This window comes from Perognathus longimembris, chromosome 4 (assembly GCF_023159225.1).
Source record: "Perognathus longimembris pacificus isolate PPM17 chromosome 4, ASM2315922v1, whole genome shotgun sequence".
NCBI lineage: Eukaryota > Metazoa > Chordata > Mammalia > Rodentia > Heteromyidae > Perognathus > Perognathus longimembris.
The window spans coordinates 32,180,201-32,199,668 of record NC_063164.1 but is presented as its reverse complement, the minus strand read 5'-3'; the positions used below and the strand labels follow the sequence as shown (position 1 = coordinate 32,199,668).

General features: G+C 39.3%; 1 protein-coding gene and 1 pseudogene across 3 annotated transcripts in view; one reads left to right on the top strand and one right to left on the bottom strand.

Moving 5' to 3' along the window:
* The window catches only part of LOC125350439 (MOB-like protein phocein), a 35,547-nt gene extending 23,631 nt beyond the window's left edge, over window positions 1-11,916 (top strand). For all 3 annotated transcript variants that reach the window (XM_048345039.1, XM_048345036.1, XM_048345037.1), the window contains 6 exons: window positions 2,327-2,427; window positions 5,275-5,317; window positions 5,461-5,547; window positions 6,412-6,491; window positions 9,432-9,543; window positions 9,905-11,916. In XM_048345039.1, coding sequence (XP_048200996.1) covers window positions 2,327-2,427; window positions 5,275-5,317; window positions 5,461-5,547; window positions 6,412-6,491; window positions 9,432-9,543; window positions 9,905-10,036 — 555 coding nt within the window. In that variant the 3' untranslated portion in view covers window positions 10,037-11,916. The remainder of the gene's footprint in view (window positions 1-2,326; window positions 2,428-5,274; window positions 5,318-5,460; window positions 5,548-6,411; window positions 6,492-9,431; window positions 9,544-9,904) is intronic.
* A 3,274-nt stretch (window positions 11,917-15,190) lies between these two features.
* LOC125350437 lies at window positions 15,191-15,993 on the bottom strand (annotated as a pseudogene).
* Window positions 15,994-19,468: the final 3,475 nt, after the last annotated feature.

The following is a 19,468-nucleotide window of genomic DNA, read 5'->3' as shown; positions in this document are numbered from 1 at the left end:
GGGCTTGCACTCAAGGGCCTGCATATTGTCCCTGAGCCTCTTTGTGCTCACAGTTAGCACTCCACCACTTGAGCCACAGTGCCACTCCTGACTTTTTTCTGAGTCATTTATTGGAGATAAGAGTCTCATGGACTTTATTGCCCAGGCTGACTTCAAACTGAGGTCCTTGGGGCTGGGAATATGGCCTAGTGGTAAAGTGCTTGTCTCATATACACGAAGCCCTAGGTTTGATTCCTCAGCACCACGTATATAGAAAAAGCCAGAAGTGGCGCTGTGGCTTAAGTGGCATAGTGCTAGCTTTGAGCAAAAAGAAACCAAGGACAGTGCTCAGGCTGTGAGTTCAAGCCCTAGGACTGGCAAAAAAACAAAACCAAACAAACTGAGGTCCTCACATCTCAACCTCCTGAGTATCTAGGATTATAGGCATGAACCATTAAATTCAGAATTAAGTTCAGAATTAATTGAATGATAAAGAATAATAACTAAGTAGGAATAGTATGCTCATTTGATGACTAAACACTGATAACTTGTTTCTCGGATTTATATTTTCTTTTTACTTATTAATTCTTAAACTTTTATTTGCCTCTAATCTATGTAAATGCTAAAATACTTTTCTGTGAAGGTAGCTAACTATTGATAGTAAGGAGTTAGGCTTGTTAATATGTTTGGTTCAAAAAGCCTCTTAGACTTTCTTATGTATTCTTATCAAGAATCACTTAGTTAAGGAAGTAGAGCTGTGGCTTAAGGTGGTAAAGTTCTACCCTTGAGCAGAATAGCTCAGGTACAGCAGCCAGGCCCTGAGTTCAAGCCCTAAAACTGACCAAAAAACCACTCAGTAAGCCTGGTGTTGGTGGTTCACAGATCCGAGGATCATGACTTGAAGCCAGCCTGGGGAGGGAAAGTCTGGGAGACTTTTTTTTTGGGTGGGTCTTGGCACTGTCCCTGAGCTCTTCAGCTCAAGACTAGTCCTCTACCACTTGAGCCACAGTGTTGCTTGAGGTTTTCTGGTTGTTAACTGGAGATAATAATTGTTAAAAGTTTACATCAAAGGGTGCAATGAAAGAATAACAGGAATTGGGGTATACTATGGACTGATAGTTTGACTTAATGGTAGAGTGCTTATCTGGTCTGCATAAGACCCGGTTCTACTCATAGCACTGCAAAACACACAAAAAGGTATTGTCAGACACTGGTGGCTCACACCTGTAAGCCTAGGATTCTAGGATCTGAGAATAGAGATTCAAAGCCAGCCCAAAATCTAAGAGACAAATCTAAGAGACTCTTCTTTCTAGTTAACCAGTGGAAAAGTAGGACCTAAAGTGTGATTGGAGCGATAGAGCACCAGCCTTGAATGAAAAAGCTAAGTGAGAGCTTGAGGCCTGGGTCAAGCCCCAGTACTGGCACTCAAAACAAAAAAAACCCAGGTGCTGCTGGCTCCTGAATCTTCCTCCCTCAGCGTCCTGAGTACTAGAATTTCAGGTGTCTGTCACCATGCCCAATTTTTAAAATTAGATTTTATTAGTGTACCATATAAGCAGTCATATAAAATGTGTAAATCAGTGATTTCTCTTTTGAGTTTTAAAACTGTCACCATAATCTAATTGTATAACTTTTCATTCTCCCATCTTCATTAAGCAGTCATCTTTCCTCTACTCTGCCTTTCTTCTCTCCAAGCTTAAGCAGCTACTAATCTGTTTTCCATCTGTAGGTTTGCTTATTCTCGACACTTCATATAAGCAGAATCATATAATATGGGCACAGTTACATTTACATAGTCTAGGGCTGGGAATGTGGCCTAGTGGTAAAGTGCCTGCCTCGTATACATTTACATAGTCTATATTTTATGTTCATACTGAAAGTTTTGAATTGCAATTTTAGTCCCAGTTCTAATCTTGCCAAATACTCTACAATGCTATTGAATGAAGATAGATGAATGTTACCACTTTTCTTCTTACCTACTTGTTATGACTCTAAATTGGGTTTTCTTTGTAGCATATAATCCAAAAGTTGGACCATAGGAGCAGTTACATTTGCAAAAGTTGTGTATAGCAGCTTGGAATGTGGCTTAGTGGCAGAGTGCTTACCTAACATGCATGAAGCCCTGGGTTCCATTCCTCAGTACCACTTACACAGAAAAAGCCAGAAGTGGCCCTGTGACTCAAGTAGTAGGGCACTAGCCTTGAGCAAAAGAAGCTCAGAGACAGTGCCCAGGGCCTGAGTTCAATCCCCAGGACTGGCAAAAAAAAAAAAAAAAAAAAAAAGTTATATATATTTAGCATGAAATTACCATATAATATTTTAACTATAAGAACTTCTTTGTTTATAGTATATTCAGCAGAACATAAGGGCAGATTGCTCTAATATTGACAAAATTCTTGAACCACCCGAAGGCCAAGATGAAGGTGTATGGAAGTATGAACACTTAAGGTAAGTCTTTATGATATGTCAAATAGTAACACAAGTAAAAATACCCTTTACTAAGAATAATTGCCAATCATAAATAAAACTTTATGTGACTAAAGATGAAAAGCCAAATTTTAAAGCATTTGTGTCTTTTTTTTTCCTTTGGGTCAGTTGTAGGACTTGAACTCAGGATCTGGGTGCTGTCCCTGGGCACTTTTGCTCAAGGCTAGCACTCTACTACTTTGAGCCACAGCTCCATGCTACCAGTTTTTGAGTGGATTAATTGGAAATTGGGGACTTTCATGCTCCGGTTGGCTTTGAACTGTGTTCTCAGATCTCAGCCTCCTGAGTAGCTAATATTATAGGCGTGAGCCACTAGTGCCCAGCTTTTGTGTCTTCTTTAAATTTAATTTCAGTACTGGGATTGAACCCAGGTGTTTGAACATACTAAGCAAACACTGTATCACTTGAGCTATGCTTCCAGTTTTGTTTCTGAAATGGGGTCTTCCTTACTTTGGTCAGGCTCAGCTCAAATTCAAGATCCTCCTGCCTTCACCTCTGAAGTAGCTGAATTTTGTCTTAGAAATATTTCTTTTTTTACTAGCTGTTTGCACATCAAGTTATACTGCAAAGTGAGTTGTCAGAAAGGCATAGATTTGGGCCTTGCTAAATTTTTACATACTTTAAAAAATCTCTTGTGTATGTGTGTACATGTGCATGTGTGTGTGCATGCTCATACTGGGACTTGAACTCAAGGTCTTACACAGTCACTTAGCTGTTAAACTTATGGCTGACACTGTTCCTTTGAGCAAATAGAACTGAACCATTGCTCTAGTTCCAACACTTTTTGTGTGTGTTTGCTAGTAACTGGTACTTGAACTCGGCCTTGGGTGCTGACCTTTTGCTTTTTCGCTCAAGGTTGGTGCTCTCCCATTTAAGCCACATCTCCGCGTGCGTGCGTGCGTGCGTGCGTGCGTGTGTGTGTGTGTGTTTTCCTGGGCTTGAATTCAGAGCCTGGATGCAGTTCCTGAGCTTTTTGGCTCTAGGCTAGTACACACTTGAGCCACAGCTCCTCTTCTGGCTTTTGGAACTAAGAGTCTCACAGGCCTTCCTGCTGCTGGGGCTGGCTTTGAACCAACAATCCTCAGATATCAGTCTCCTAAGTAACTAAGATTATAGGCTTTCTAGTGTTTAATTGGAGATAAGAGTCTCAAGGTTTGTCTTCCTGAGCTGGCTTCAAACCATGATCTCAGCTTTTAAGTAGTAGGATTATAGGCATGAGCTACTGGTGCCTGGCTTAGTCGTGTCTCTAAAGCATAACTGTTATTTCCATTTTCAGTAACTTTATTTCTCATCTGAGGATCGAGGTTCCAAGCAAACTCAAGCAGGAAAGTCTGTGAGACTCTTATCTCCCAGTTAACCATTAGAAAGCTGGAAGTGGAACTGTATCTAAGATGGCAAAGCACTAGACTTGAGCAAAAAAGCTAAGGGTACCCCCAGGTTCTTAGTCAAGCCCTAGCACCAGCACACGTAAGAAGACTACTTTGTTTCTCAAAAAAATGAATAACATTTCTCTATAGATGACCAGCTCTAGGTTTAGTAGCTGATAAATTATTTATAAACAGTTATAAATTTTTGATCTTCCTTTTGGTAAATATAGATTAATTATAATCCTAAAATATGACTTTTTTTTGCTTTTCATTATATCTTCTGAATAAGAAATATTACAAGACAAATAGATGGAGTTACCTTTGTTATTGTACTGGGTTTGGACTTAGGGTTTTACACTTAATAGGCAGGTGCTGTACAACTTGAATCAAGCCTTCAGCCCTTAGTTACTAGTTTTAGTTATTTAATCAACTACTAGAAGTATTTTTAGAGGAAACACGTTCAGTATTTTGACAACTATATTAAAAAAAAATGATTTAGCCAGGTACTGGTGGTGGCTCATGCCTATAAATCTAGCTACTCAAGAGTCTGAAATTTGAGGATCACTGGTGGTGGCTCATGCCTATAAATCTAGCTACTCAAGAGTCTGAAATCTGAGGATCACTGGTGGTGGCTCATGCCTATAAATCTAGCTACTCAAGAGTCTGAAATCTGAGGATCATGGTTCAAAGCCAGCTCATTAAGATAAATCCAAGAAACAGCTCCAACTAGCCAGCAAAAAGCTAGAAATAGAGGTGTGACTCAAGTGGTAGAGTGCCAACCTTAAATGAAAAAGCTAAGCAAGAAAAAGCTAGTAAGCAAAGCTGGACTCTAGTGGCTCACACCTGTAATCCTAGCTCAGGAGACTGAGATCTGAGAATCATGGTTCAAAGCCAGCCCAGGCAAGAAAGTCCATGAGACTCTTATCTCCAATTAACTACCAGAATACCAGAAGGGGTGCTGTGACTCAAAGTGGTTTAGTGCTAGCTTTAAGCAAAAAGCAGCTTAGGGACAGTACCTAGACTATTCAAGCCCCACAACTGAACAACAACAACAACAACAAAAGAGTACAAGGGTCTTAGTTCAAGCCCAGTTCCAGCATAAAGAAAGTAAATCTAGGCGTCAAACCTTGATTTTTAGATATCAGCCTTCTGAATAGTTAGGATTACAGGCTTGAGCCATCAGGGCCCAGGGAGATTACTTTCTATAGTTAATACCTTTAGAAGAACTTAAGATACCTTAAATATCTTTAACTTAATACATTAAACATAAACTGTTAACTGTAGAAACAAACAAACCATTGGTAGTATATCTGTAGTTTTAGGAGGATGAATTGAGCCCCTGAGTTTGCAGCTAGCGGCTAGTATAGCAAGACCCCATCATAAATAATTAAATAAATGGAATAAGTATAAAAAATTTAAATTTATATATTTGTATTTCCAGGCAATTCTGCCTTGAACTAAATGGACTTGCTGTCAAACTTCAGGTAATGTTTTGTTAAATCTATAATTGAAAATTCTCAAAAAATTTTTATAAATATGTGTTTGGAAAGGCTTTACATGGAAATGTTTTTAGCTTTTATGACAAACTTTAATTATTATTTTACATATTAAGAAATTATTTTAACAGAGTGAATGCCATCCAGATACTTGTACTCAAATGACTGCAACTGAACAATGGATTTTTCTTTGTGCAGCTCATAAGACTCCAAAAGAGGTGAGGATTTATGAAATCTATTTTGTCTTTTAGTAAGATCGTTAACAACTAAATCTTTTCAAGATACTGATAGACAAGCTTTTAGATGTTTTAATTCACTGTTCATTTTTTCTTTTTTTCAGTAATGGAGTCTCAGGTTTGACTTCAGAATATCATGTTGCTTGGCGGGTTCTCTATCAGTTGAGCAATGTCTCTGGCCTTATTTTTGATATTTTAAGTAAATATTCATGTTGTTTTTCTTACTGAGTTTGTTGGGCCTAGCACTGTCCCTAAGCTTTTTTGCTCAAGGCTAGCGCTCTGCCACTTGATCCACAGCACCACTTCCACCTTTTCTGATTAGTTTATTGCAGATAAGAGTTGCACAGCATTTCCTGCCTGGGCTGGCTTCATTGTGGTCCTCAGATCTGAGCCTCATGAATAGCTAGGATTACAGGTGTGAGCCATAAGCACCTGGCTGTAAGTTCATGACCTTAAGTCATTGACTGTTTAAAGCCTCAGTTTTCTTGATAATATAGTCAGGGTTGGATTAGATAATTGGGTTATTGGGGCTAGAGGTACAGCTCAGTAGTGTAGACTGCCTGCCTAGATAAGTGGGTTCTTCTTGCATCTAAACATTGTTTTCCTTTAGGTTCAGTGTAGAATGAAACTGGGAGACTAGATAATGTTATTCTGATGTCTGATCTTATAGTTTATATGGATAATGAAACTATTGATGTAACGTACTTTATAGTTATCTGGAATTATAAGGAACTTTTTCTTAAGGGTAAGGTTATGTCTTTGGAATGAGATACCTATATAATAATTACAGCCTAATCTAAGATGTGGAGCTTTGTTGATGGATTTTATTTATTTTTTCTTCTCTAGTGTCCTGCTATAGACTATACTAGACACACACTTGATGGTGCTGCATGTCTTCTGAATAGCAATAAATATTTTCCCAGCAGGTAAATCAAACATGATATTAAATTCTTGGAGTTTCATTTAAAACTAACATTAGTTTTTTTTTTGTTTTCTTGCCTGTCTCGTGGGGCTTGAACTCAGCACCTACCTGGGCTCTGTCCTTGAGCCTCTTTGTGCTCAAGGATAGTGCTCTACCACTTGAGCCACAGCACCATTCCCAGCTTTTTCTGAGTAGTTTATTGGAGATAAGAATCTCAAAGACGGTCCTGGGAATATGGCCTAGTGGCAAGAGTGCTTGCCTCCTACACATGAAGCTCTCGGTTCCATTCCCCAGCACCACATATATGGAAAACGGCCAGAAGGGGCGCTGTGGCTCAGGTGGCAGAGTGCTAGCCTTGAGCGGGAAGAAGCCAGGCATGGTGCTCAGCCCCTGATTCCAAGGCCCAGGACTGGCAAAAAAAAAAGAATCTCAAAGACTTTCCTGCTCTTGCTGGCTTCAAACTCTGATCCTCGTATCTTAGCCTCCAGAGTAGCTAAAATTATAGGCACAAGCCACTGGTGCCCAGGTAGCTTTTTTTTTTTTTTTTTTTTTAAGTTGTGCTGTAATTAGCTTGTTTAAATTATTCAAGTTTTGAAAGTAGGGTGTGGTTAAACAGTAGGACTTGACTTCCACAGTTCATAGATCAAAGTTCAGTCAAATCTAGTCACTGATATTGTGTGTCAGTCCCCATTATTCTCCCTCTCAAGCTTTAGAGTTATTATTACATTCTTGCTCAGTTGAATCTCTGATAGCCTTAGCAGCCTCTCAATCAGCATGTGTAAGGAACAGACTTTCCTAGGTTGGACTGTTTGCTTTTGAAGGAGTCCTGTTCTTTCCTAATGATCTAGGAAAAAGTTGTGCATGTAATAACTGGTGAGGTTTGCCAATCTGTTATAGTATTTGTTAACAAGTGGATGGATTTGGAGATTTTTTTTCCTGTCCTAGCCCTTGAACTAGGGCTTGAACTAGCACCTACCTGGGTACTGTCCTTGAGCTTCTTTTGCTCAAGGATAATACTCTACTACTTGAGCTACAGCACCACTTCCAGCTTTTTCTGTGATTAATTGGAGATAAGAGTCTCATGGACTTTGCTGCCTGGGTTGGCTTCGAACAGATCTCAGCCTCCTGACTTTACTAGGTTTACAGGCATGAGCCACTGGCTCCTGGCCAAGGATTTGGAGATGTTTAAGAAGTTTTTGGTGGGCTGGGAATATGGCCTAGTGGCAAGGGTGCTTGCCTCCTATACACGATGCCCTGGGTTTGATTACCTAGCACCACATATATAGAAAACGGCCAGAAGTAGTGCTGTGGCTCTAGTGGCAGAGTGCTATCCTTGAGCAAAAAGAAGCCAGGGGCAGTACTCAGGCCCTGAGTTGAAGGCCCAGGACTGGCGCTCCCCATCCCCCCCCCCCAAAAAAAAAGTTTTTGGTGGTACTGGGGTTTGAACTAAAGACCTCAAATTTGTAAGGCAGGTGCTCTACCACTTGAGATGCCCCTGGCTAGGTGTAGAGATTTTCCCCTTCCCCTAATACTGTGACTCCCAAAAGTGTTATAAAAAAATACATAAAAAGCAAACTGGGACTGATGACTTACACTCAGCTACCTGGGATGTGGAGATTGGGAGGGCTGTGGCTTGAGGCCATCCTGAGCAAAATGTTATCCAGACCCAATCTAAAAAATAAATGGGGTGTGGTCTAAGTTTGTGATCCCAGATACTTGGGAGGCATAGGTAGGAAGATCACTCTGAGACCAACCAGGGACAAAAGCATAAGACCTCATCTAAAAAATAAGGCCTGTGGTGTGGGTCAGGTGATAGAGCTTCTGATTAGCAAGCTTGAGACCCTGATTTCAAGCCCCAGTACCACCAAAAAAGAAAACAACTTCATTTTTCCTTCTTATCCTATATTTACTTATTTTACACATTTAAAAAATAACAGAAAGCTGGGCACTGTGGCTCACATCTGTAATCCTAGCTACTCAGGAGACTGTAATCTGAAGATCATGGTTCAAAACCAGCCAGGCAAGAAGTAACACTGTGGCTCAAGTGGTAAAGTGTTAATCTTGAGCATAGAGAGGCTCACGGACAGAGCCCAGACCCTGAGTTCAAGCCCCAGAACTGGAGGGAAAAAAAGCAGAAATAATGTTTTTGGGTTTGTTTTTTTTTTGCCAGTCCTTGGGCTTGGACTCAGGGCCTGAGCACTGTCCCTGGCTTTTTTTTGCTCAAGGCTAGCACTTTGCTACTTGAGCCACAGCACCACTTCTGGCCTTTTCGATATATGTGTTGCTGGGGAATCCCCAGGGCTTCATGTATACGAGGCAAGCAGTCTTGCTACTAGGCCATATTCCCAGCCCGAAATAATGTCTTTTGTTATCATGAGTCTCATGCTATTGCTAGGTTTTTTTCCCATCACAGTTGAGGCCCTACTACTTGAGTCATACCAGCTTTCTGCTGGTTTATTAGAGATGGAGAATCTCATTAATTTGTCTTTTTCAGGCTGGCTTTAAACCTGAATCCTCAGATCTCAGCCTCATGAGTAGCTCAGATTATAAAGTGTGAACCACCTGCTCACGCTGCCCATTTTGATTTCTCAAACAAAAAGCAGAGAAATAAAATTGAATCTTTCTTTCTTCCCTCCCTCCCTCTCTCCCTCCCTCCCTCCCTCTCTCCCTCCCTCCCTCCCTCCCTCCCTTCCTCCCTTCTGCCAGTCCTGGAACTAAGGGCTTGGGCACTGTCCCTGAGCTGCTTTTTGCTTAAGGCTAGCACTTTACCACTTGAGCCATAGCACCATTTCTGGCCTTTTCTGTTTATGTGGTACTGAGGAATTGAACCCAGGGCTTCATGTGATTTGTCCATTTGTCACGTTCCACATTTGTGAGTTGAAAGGATTGAATTATATTATGATTAACATTTTATTTATCACAAATCTATTATTTCTACTTCTAGGGTTAGCATAAAAGAATCATCTGTAGCAAAATTAGGATCAGTATGTCGTAGGATTTACAGAATATTTTCACATGCTTATTTTCATCACCGACAGATATTCGATGAATATGAAGTAAGTATATTTCACTAATTATCCTAATGCATTCCTTTTTAATTAAGTTTTTTTACTAGCATACATTAGTTATATAAGAAATTTCATTGTGACATTTCCATATACATGATACAATGTATCACATCAACCTCATATCTATCACTTGCTTTTATTCTCTTTTCCCCCCTTGAAAAGATTTCAATAAATTTCAATGTCTTTTATCCATGCATTCATACAAAGCACAATAATCATAATTACCCTTGTTTATATTTTGTTTGCCATCTCCTAATGCACTCTTATCAGAATGACAATAATAGATGTTAATATTATTTTTAGCTTTTCATTCTGGATAATAGAATGATTTTTTTTTCCTTTTTTACAGAATGAAACATTTCTGTGTCATCGATTTACTAAATTTGTGATGAAGTATAATTTGATGTCCAAGGATAACCTGATTGTACCAATTTTAGAAGAGGAAGTTCAGAATTCAGTTTCTGGGGAAAGTGAAGCATGAAGGGAATCAGAAAAAGTACTGATCACATAATTAATGTTAATTATGTACTATGTATATATATCATTTTAGACACATCAATCATGTATCCATATTATAGCTTCTTTGTCTAGTATAGAATTTTGTATGCTATGTGTTGCCTTTTAAAATGGGAAATACTTTTTAAGTTATTCATGAGCTGTATATTCACTGGTGTGGCACTCATGGTTTTTAAATAAGATTAGTATTATCTGTTTATAATGCCTGTTAATAAATGAATTTACAGTTTGGTAAAATTGCTGCTAAACAATCATTGGATCACAATCCTCATCAAATAAACCCATCTATAAAAGAGATGAATCCACTTCAGGTTTCACACAGCCATTTACTAAAGAGATAGCAATATTTTGCTTTGGTTTTATCCCTGAGTTTTGAAATCTTAGAAAATTCTGTAGTATATAATTACATCTTAACAGTTAACTTTTCCAAAATGAGATGAAAGGTTTAATATTTTGTTTGTAGTTTTTGATATGCCTATATGGTTACGTGGATATAAATGCAAAGAATGCATTAGTAATATTGAAATAATCCTGCTGTGCTACATAAAGTATATTGTAGGCCACTGTAATTAGAAAGGATTGATGTTTTTGCAGCAGTTGATCAAGTACATGATAGTGATGATAAGGCAGGCCTGTGAGGTCCCAATGGAGCCTGCCCTTGTTGTTTCCTCTCATTCTCTCCCTATACTATTTAGCCAAGATGTTTATTCACCAGACTATGATTCATTGGTGGCTTACACCTATTTATATTTGTATTAACTGCTTACAAATGATACATTATACTAGCAATTATATTACACTACGGGAAAACTATGTTAGTATGGGCTCATGCTTTGTTGGGGAAATTGTTCTAACTTTGTTGGAATAATCCTCAATATAGTTTGGATCTTCTTGTTAGTAATATTAATCTTTTTATCTAACAATAGGCAGCATATAAATAGAGGGGAAAACACTATAGTATTTTTTTTGCCCTCTTCCCAAAAGTTTGATTTGAAATATATGCACATGTGAGGTCATTTGTAATAATTCACAGTACTAGTGTCGTTGAAAAGCAGTCACACATTTGTGTGCTTTCTCATAATTCAGTATCATCAGAAGAATTCAAGTACATATTTATATTAAAATTTACTGGGTGACATTTTTCATAAAGCATTGGAGGTCTTATGATTGTAAGAAGGCACTAATATAGCATAAAAATATTATACACCTAGTGCAGAAAGTATTTAAAGCTATCTCTTGACTAGATTTAACAAACATGGGGAACTACTTTTTCATTTAAAAGTTATTTTGAAAAAAAGATGAAAATGCATTCATCTTGTTTTTCAAGTTTGAGGAGATAATTTATTCTGTATTATGAGACAAGTATGTAAAGAAAGATGTGGGAAGTAGTTATATACTGAGAATGTGTATGTATAGCTTATGCCATTTCCAGCCTGCCCATTGTTTTGGCTTTGAACAGTAACCATCCCAGCAGCCACCATTTACTACCATACCACAGCCCTAGTATTGTTTAAATTTTATGTTCACAGTGAAAAAGCAATGTTGACATTGAAATTCTGCGTTTATATTAATGTCACTATAAGCCAATGGCCATAGTAACTTTTAAACAAACTTGCTGAATATTGAGAAACTAAACTCTAAAGATAATAAATTATATATAGCAATGGAGCTGTTCTCTCTAGAAGGTGTCTCATAACACATTTCTGTTGCTCGACTGTATTTTTAATGAACATTTGAACTGAAGTGTGACTGGGATTAGTGATCTGGCTAAGTATTTTGAAACACATTTTGAATATATGGCTTAGTGTGAACAGGGAAATAAAGTATTGTTTTTTTTCATACTCATTCTATCCTCCCTGTACTTTGTGTTTGGGGTTTGTCAGAAAGGAAAAAATACCCACAACAAGCAGACATCAGTTTGTGGCCTTGTTAAACGTTTATATTCACACTTGCATCTCACTAATAGTACACTAAGAAGTTGATTAATTACACTCGGTAAGGCCTAAATGAAACAGTTCTGTGTTAATAATACCATTTTGAAAATTCATGTATACTTAGTAGTAATTTAAAAACTTCCTTGCTGGTTGCCGGTGGCTCACCTCTGTAATCCTAGCTACTCAGGAGGCTAAACTGAGGATCAACAGCTTGAAGCCAGTCTAGGCGGGGAAAGTCAATGAGACAGTTATCTCCAATAAACTACTAAAAAAAAAAGTCAGAAGTGGAACTTTGCTGCAAATAGTAGAGTGCTAGCCTTGAGCAAAAAAGTTCATGGGACAGCACTCAGGCCCTGAATGAGTTCAAGCCCCAGGACTGATACCAAAAACAAAAAACCCAAAACAATATCTTTAGCCTGAGCCTGGCAAACCATCAAGTTATAAAATAAATAGGGGCCTGGGAATGTGGCTTAGTGGTAGAGTGATTGCCCAGCATACATGAAGCCTAGGTTTGAGGCCTCAGTACCACATAAATAGAAAAAGCCAGAAGTGGTACTGTGGTTCAAGTGGTAGAGTGCTAGCCTGAGCAAAAGAAGCTCAGGGACAGTGCCCAGTCCTTGAGTTCAAACCCCAGGACTGGTAAAAAAAAAAAAAAAAAAAAAGAAACAAATAGGTTTTTGCCTGTCTTTTCTTTCTATTTTTTCTTTTTTTGGTGTTGGTCCTGGGGCTTGAACTCAGGGCTGGGGTGCTGTCCTTGAGCTTTTGTGCTCAAGGACAGTGTTCTACCACTTGAGTTACTGTTGTGCTTCTGGCTTTTTTTGTGTTTGATGAGAGTAAAGAATCTCATAGACTTAGGCACTGGCTGGCTTTGAACTGTAATCCTTAGAGCTCAGCCTCCTGAGTAGTTAGGATTACAGGCATGAGTCTGGCTAAAATAAGTGGGTTTTTTTTTGGCCAGTCCTGGGGCTTGGACTCAGGGCCTGAGCACTGTCCCTGGCTTCTTTTTGCTCAAGGCTAGCACTCTGCCACTTGAGCCACAGCACCACTTCTGGCCATTTTCTGTATATGTGGTGCTGGGGAATCGAACCCAGGGCCTCATGTATACGAGGCAAACGCTCTTGCCACTAGGCCATATTCCCCAGCCCTAAAATAAGTGTTTTAAAGAGGAGAAATGGAGAATTCATGGTTCTACCTGCCAGAGAAATAAAATTCCATATGTTTTAATTGTTCTGTATAAGTCTAAAACTCACTGTCAGGCTTTGTTTCCATAAAGACCATATAGGCAATTCCTCCTTTCCTGTCATGTCTGGGAAAGCAGGTAACTTAACCAAGTATGTTACCATAAGTAATATAGTTCTTTATATGTGAGCATTGTCCTTTTCTCACTGGAGATGTTATATTTATTTATTAAAATTTATTCTCCAAGTTCTCTGTTAAATTCTTACTGGTATTTTAATATTTAGTGTTAGTAATTTTTTAGTATCAGAAAAAAACAAATTGATTCTATTGTTAGTAAGGACTATGTTTTGGTTATAACACATTTACTGACTCATATTCATTTTGTAATAGAAGAACTGATTTTTATGTGATTATGTTGCTCCATTCTGCATGAATATGATTATGTCTTTTTTGTTGGTGTGTGCCAGTCCTGGGACTTGAACTCAGAGTCTGGGCACTGTTCCTGAGCTTTTTGCTCAAGGCTAACACTCTACCACTTGAGCCACAGCTCCACTTTTAACTTTTTGATGGTTAATTGGAGAGAATAGTCTTGCAGACTTTTCCTGCCATGGTTAGCTTGTGGTTGGGCTCAGCAGGACCTAGAATTACAGGCAGGAGGCACCAGTACCTAGCTTATTTATTATTTTTTTAAATCTTGGTTTATTGACAGATTTTGGCATGACAATCTTTTTTGGGTGGGGGCAGTCCTGGGGCTTGGACTCAGGGACTGAGCACTGTCCCTGGCTTCTTGTTTTACTCAAGGCTAGCACTCTGCCACTTGAGCCACAGCGCCACTTCTGGCCATCTTCTGTATATGTGGTGCTGGGGAATCGAACTCAGGGCTTCCATGTATTCGAGGCAAGCACTCTTGCCACTAGGCCATATCCCCAGCCCTTATTTTTTTATTTTTTGAAGCATGTAGTTAAGCAGACAGTACAGCTGTATTTGTGTAACATATTTAGCCATTAAAAATAGTCAAAGCATTTAAAGTTGTTCCTGAAAAAATAGGCATTTATGTAGGACACATAAGAAAATCAGAAAACTTATCAAATGAATCCAGTAAGACATTAAAATACCCACTTGAATTTTAGTGAAGATCCTCTCTGGTTTGGCAGTTTTGGGTTTGAACTCAGGGCCTTGTGCTTGCTGGGCAGTTACCTTTCTCCTGAGCAGTTTTCAGAGCCTCACTCTTGTGTATCTTTTTCTATTTTTCCTTGTACCATACATAAAACTTAATATCAATGTGAGAACCTAATGTAATTAAACAGTACTAAATTTTCCCCAACTTTTTGAAAGATAAGTATATCTATGAAGATAGACAGTATACAGTCTGATTATGACACTAGGAATAAATGCAGCATCAACAATTCAAAGCTAGTGAGATGCTTGTTCTTTTTGGGGGCAAGATTTTTTTTTTTTTTTTTTTTTTTTGGCCAGTCCTGGGCCTTGGACTCAGGGCCTGAGCACTGTCCCTGGCTTCTTCCCGCTCAAGGCTAGCACTCTGTCACTTGAGCCACAGCGCCGCTTCTGGCCGTTTTCTGTATATGTGGTGCTGGGGAATCGAACCTAGGGAGGGCTTCGTGTATCCGAGGCAGGCACTCTTGCCACTAGGCTATATCCCCAGCCCAAGACTTTTTTTTAAAACATACTGAAAGGGCTGGGAATATGGCCTAGTGGTAGAGTGCTTGCCTTGTATGCATGAAGCCCTGGGTTCTATCCCTTAGCACCACATAAACAGAAAAGACAGGAAGGGTGCTGTGGCTCAAGTGGTAGAGTGCTAGCCTTGAGCAAAAAGAAAGCCAGGGACAGTGCTCAGGCCCTGAGTTCAAGCCCCAGGACTGGCAAAAAAATAATAAGTAAAAACATACTGATATAAGGACACTTGTAAGTTCCTCAGTTCTTCCCATGTTCTGTGTTCTTTTTTGTTTGTTTTTTGGGTTTTGTTTTTTTTTTTTGCCAGCATCACTGTTTATTAACAGAGCCAATTACAAAAATAGCATGGAGGATACCTCAGTTCATCCTTCTAATAAGCCTATTGATCTGATCCTCCCTGTTGCCAGCATCTCCACCTTCTACAAAGTGGGTGGTCTTCTTCTTCATGCCCACCTCGTGGAGAAGATAACTTGAAGGGCCACAAGAAGTTATTTGCTTCCTTGAAGCGTTTCCCAACAGTATAGATCTCATGAATTAGATCCTCCATACAGATGATGCCATATTTACCAAGAGATCGAGCAATCAAATCATTATCTGTTAAGGCAATTCACGTCTTATTGATTTTGCCATAACCACGCTTGTAGATGAGCTCATTCACTGACTTCAGGTTTGGTTACTCCCATGCAATATATGGTTCCACAATCCTCAGCATATTAATTGAAGCCTTATTGAGCTTGACAAAGGTGCCATTGAAGATCTGGCGAAGACGAAGAAGCTGCAATACCTTACGGACTTTTGGACTCACACCATTGATACCTCTGATCAAATGCCAACTTAGGCTCTGCAGGTGTGTAGAAGTTGCCCGGTTTTCTGGCCATTCTAGCCATTCTGATCTCAGTTCTGTACATTTGCCTGAATTCCTTGTGATAATGCTTGGCCTTCTTATAGATGAGCTTTCTCCTTGCCTTTCGAAGCATCTTTTCAGCACATTTCTTTCTCAGGCGCTTTATTTTCAGCTCAGCGAAATTCCTTCGCTTTTTCTTAAGGGTTTCTGGCACATCAGGAACCTTCTTTTTCTTCTCTTCGGCACCCTCCATGGTTCCAGCCGGAAAACCCATGTTCTGTGTTCTAACCAAAAGCACAGCTTGCTTTGACTATTTTACTCAGATGCCTAGATGTAAGTTTTTCCCAGCAAGCTTGAGCCCAAGCCAGAGCCTAGAACATTCCTAGACACTGATAAGATGCTTACTTTGTTGCCCTAAACAGTAAAAGTAACTGACCTGGGCCTTGAGCCAAAACCCCTCAACTCCATATCTTGATTCATTACTGCATGCATGCCTAAGCAATCTTTATCATCCAGGTCACTTATCATCCAGGTCACGTGATCACCCACTGTATTGTTGTTTACCCTAATATTTTGTGTTGCTTTTTTGGTATCTCAACCAGGCCCATCTCTGCAGTGTTGGGGGCATCCCCTTGTGGGAACAGCTCTGAAACAGCTTTGACGGCAACTCTAGCTATGGGCTCCGCGGGAAGAAACAGCACTTTACCCCATGTCGGCCCACTTAAAATGTCAAGTATACAGTCCATTACGGACTATTGGGCAGTGTTGGATAGCAGATCTCCGGAGCTTATTATGCTTGACTGAATTTTATGTCCCCTCCCTTGGTTCCTAGTGGCCACCATTCATTTCAGTCTTTGACTCTATGAATCTGTTTTAGATACCGTGTAGAAGTAAAGTCAAGGAGCATTTGTGTGTCTGTAACTAGCTTGTTGCATTTTTATAGAATATCCTCAAGGCTCATCCACATCATATATAGAATTTTGGAGAATTTCCAAAAACTTCTGAATACTAAGTATTCCACTGTATGTGTATAGCTTAAAATTACAATGGACATTTAGGATGTTTGTGTATTTTGGCTATTGTAATGAATATAGGAGCTCTTCAAGATCTTAATAATAGATAGATATTTTCATTTCATTTTTTTTCCATAAATGCCAATGAGAATGTTGGATCATTTGGCACTTCTGCTTTTAGATCTTGAGGATCTGTGTACTGTTTGCCATAGCTGCTGTATTAAATTTCCCAGCAGCAGTGTGAGGAGTTCCACATTCATGTTCTCATCCACACCTTTGTCCGTAATAACCATCCTGATAAGCATGAAGTGATCATGTTTTCTGTTTAAGTTTCAATAAGGATTTATTTTAATATAACAAGGCTAAAGTAGGAAAAAAAATTCTTGTTTCCTATAAAAGAAAGGGGAGTTAAAAACTGAAAACAACAACAACAAAAAAACTCTGAAAACATGGTTTTGATTGGCATTTTCCTGATGACTAGATAATGAACTTTTTTTTTTTTTTTTTTTTTGCTTGTCTTGGACCTTGCACTCATGGCCTGAGCACTGTCTCTGAGCCTCTTTCTGCTCAAGGCTAGCAGTCTACCACTTGAGCCACAGCGCCACTTCCGGCTTTTTCTATATATCTGGTGTTGAGGAATTGAACCCAGGGCTTCAAGCATGCTAGGCAAGCACTTCTGCTCTGTGCTCAAGGCTAGAGCTCTTCCAGTTGAACTACAGCGCCACCTGTGACTTTTTTGAGTAGTTTATTAGATAAGAGTCTCACAGGGACTTTTCTGCCCTGCTGGCTTGGTATCCCAATCCTCAGATCTCAGCTTCCTGAGCTGCTAGGATTACAGACTCAAGCCACCAGTGCCTGGCTGGACAATGAACAGTTTTTGCATACTTGTTGCTATTTATTTCTATGCCTTTGGAGAAGTCTAATATTCCTAGCCCATTTTGAAGTTGGCTTTGTTTTTTATAAAACTTGTAAGATTTCCTTACATGATTCCCAAATGCTTACTGAGTGTTGAGATTACATTTGTCTGCTACCACAGCTGACTAGGGCCCAATTTCATTTTTTTCACAGAATAATTTTGCTAACATCATTATTTGTATATTTTAACTGTTGATAGATTTTTCTTATACGCACAATCTTTCTCTGGAGACCCCAGCTTGCTACATTGCTCTGTCTGGACTTGAACTAGGGCCCTGTACCTGAGATCACAGGAACACACTGTGGTGCCTACTGTAATGTTATCATTTAGTTGGTGCATAAAACTGTTCCACTGTGGTGGAGAGACTATTTACCAGATTTTGAAAGTAGCAGAGATGAAAACAATGGGAAAGGGGTTTTACAAACATCTACTACATGTGCCAGAAACTTTGGAAGAACAGGAAAACATGAAGAGTTGGTAGTCCCTAAGTTCAACTGAGAAAACTCAACCTAGAATGAGGACCTTAGAGATGATTAGTTGACTTTTTCTTCTTGTCTTGTCAGCTTACAGACTTGGAGACAAAACCAAAGCACCAACAAACCAAGGCCACAGAAATGAAATGGGTGACCAGAATTCCAATAGGTAGTGGTAGAATTGGGATCTTAGGTCCCTAACAGGCACAGACATGAAGGTGAAGATGTCAAAGGGAGAGAGCTCCCCTAACGGGGCTGAGAAGGCAGCTCTCCACCCTCATATGACTTCTCAGTAGTGTGGGACTCACCATTAGGAACTCTCAGTTCTTTAAACACCTAAGTTAGATTGTGTTCTTGCCAGATCCTTCAATCCCAACAGGAAATGATCCAATTCTCTAGTTGGACTCCAAAAGGCTTCTCGAGGCCAAAGCTTAACATTGCAGCCATTGTCTCAGGCTCTGAGTGGGTTAGAGTGAGGGAGTTGCATGAAATCTACTGCAGTATTTGGTTACAGAAGTGTAGTGTGCTAAATAGTACAGCTGTTTGCAGACTTCCAAATCCCTGACTTACTTCCAGGGCATATCTTAATCATACTGTGATTTGGCTGATTGTAAAACAGCCCCTGCTCCTTGCTTATAATACTAAATTAAAAAAAAAATAGGCCAACCATCAACTGGCTGATATCCCTTTGCCTTTAGCCCTCACTAGCTAATTTCTAATTGTGCCAGAAGCCTCACAATGTGCCCGTTCTTCCCCAGGGCTTCCCACACAGGCACATGAACTTGATGGTTTCTTAGGTTTGACCCAAATGTATTTCTTTGAGCCAGACCCTCACACTGCAGTTATTTATCATTTGGCTCTTGACTCTTGTTTTCGCATCAAGGGATTTAATTTAAAATAGGAAGTTTCATAAATTCAGACTGTAGCTCCAAAAAAGAGAATCAATAAATTACAAATTTTATTGCAGGGGGCATTAATATTACATATGAATGGTAAAGAAGCTTTACTTTGCTGAGAACATACTTGCGTCTATCAAATAGGTAAGTAAATGAAGCATTTAATAGACTAGATTTATAATATCTAAAGTAGAAAATAACTTTTATATAACAGGTATGTAAATAACAGCATTCTGAAACATATAATTGAGACTAATGGAGAAGAAATGTGATGTTAATTACTCCCAAAGAATAAGCTAGGGTCTGGGCAGTGATTCAAGGTTGTATTTCTAGCATTGGGGGAGGTGAAGATAGAGGAAATCATGCTTTGAGACCAGTTCGGGCAAAAATTTACAAGGCTCCTTGTCAACCGGTGGCTGGATGAAGCGGCTAGCCTCTTATCGTAGCTAT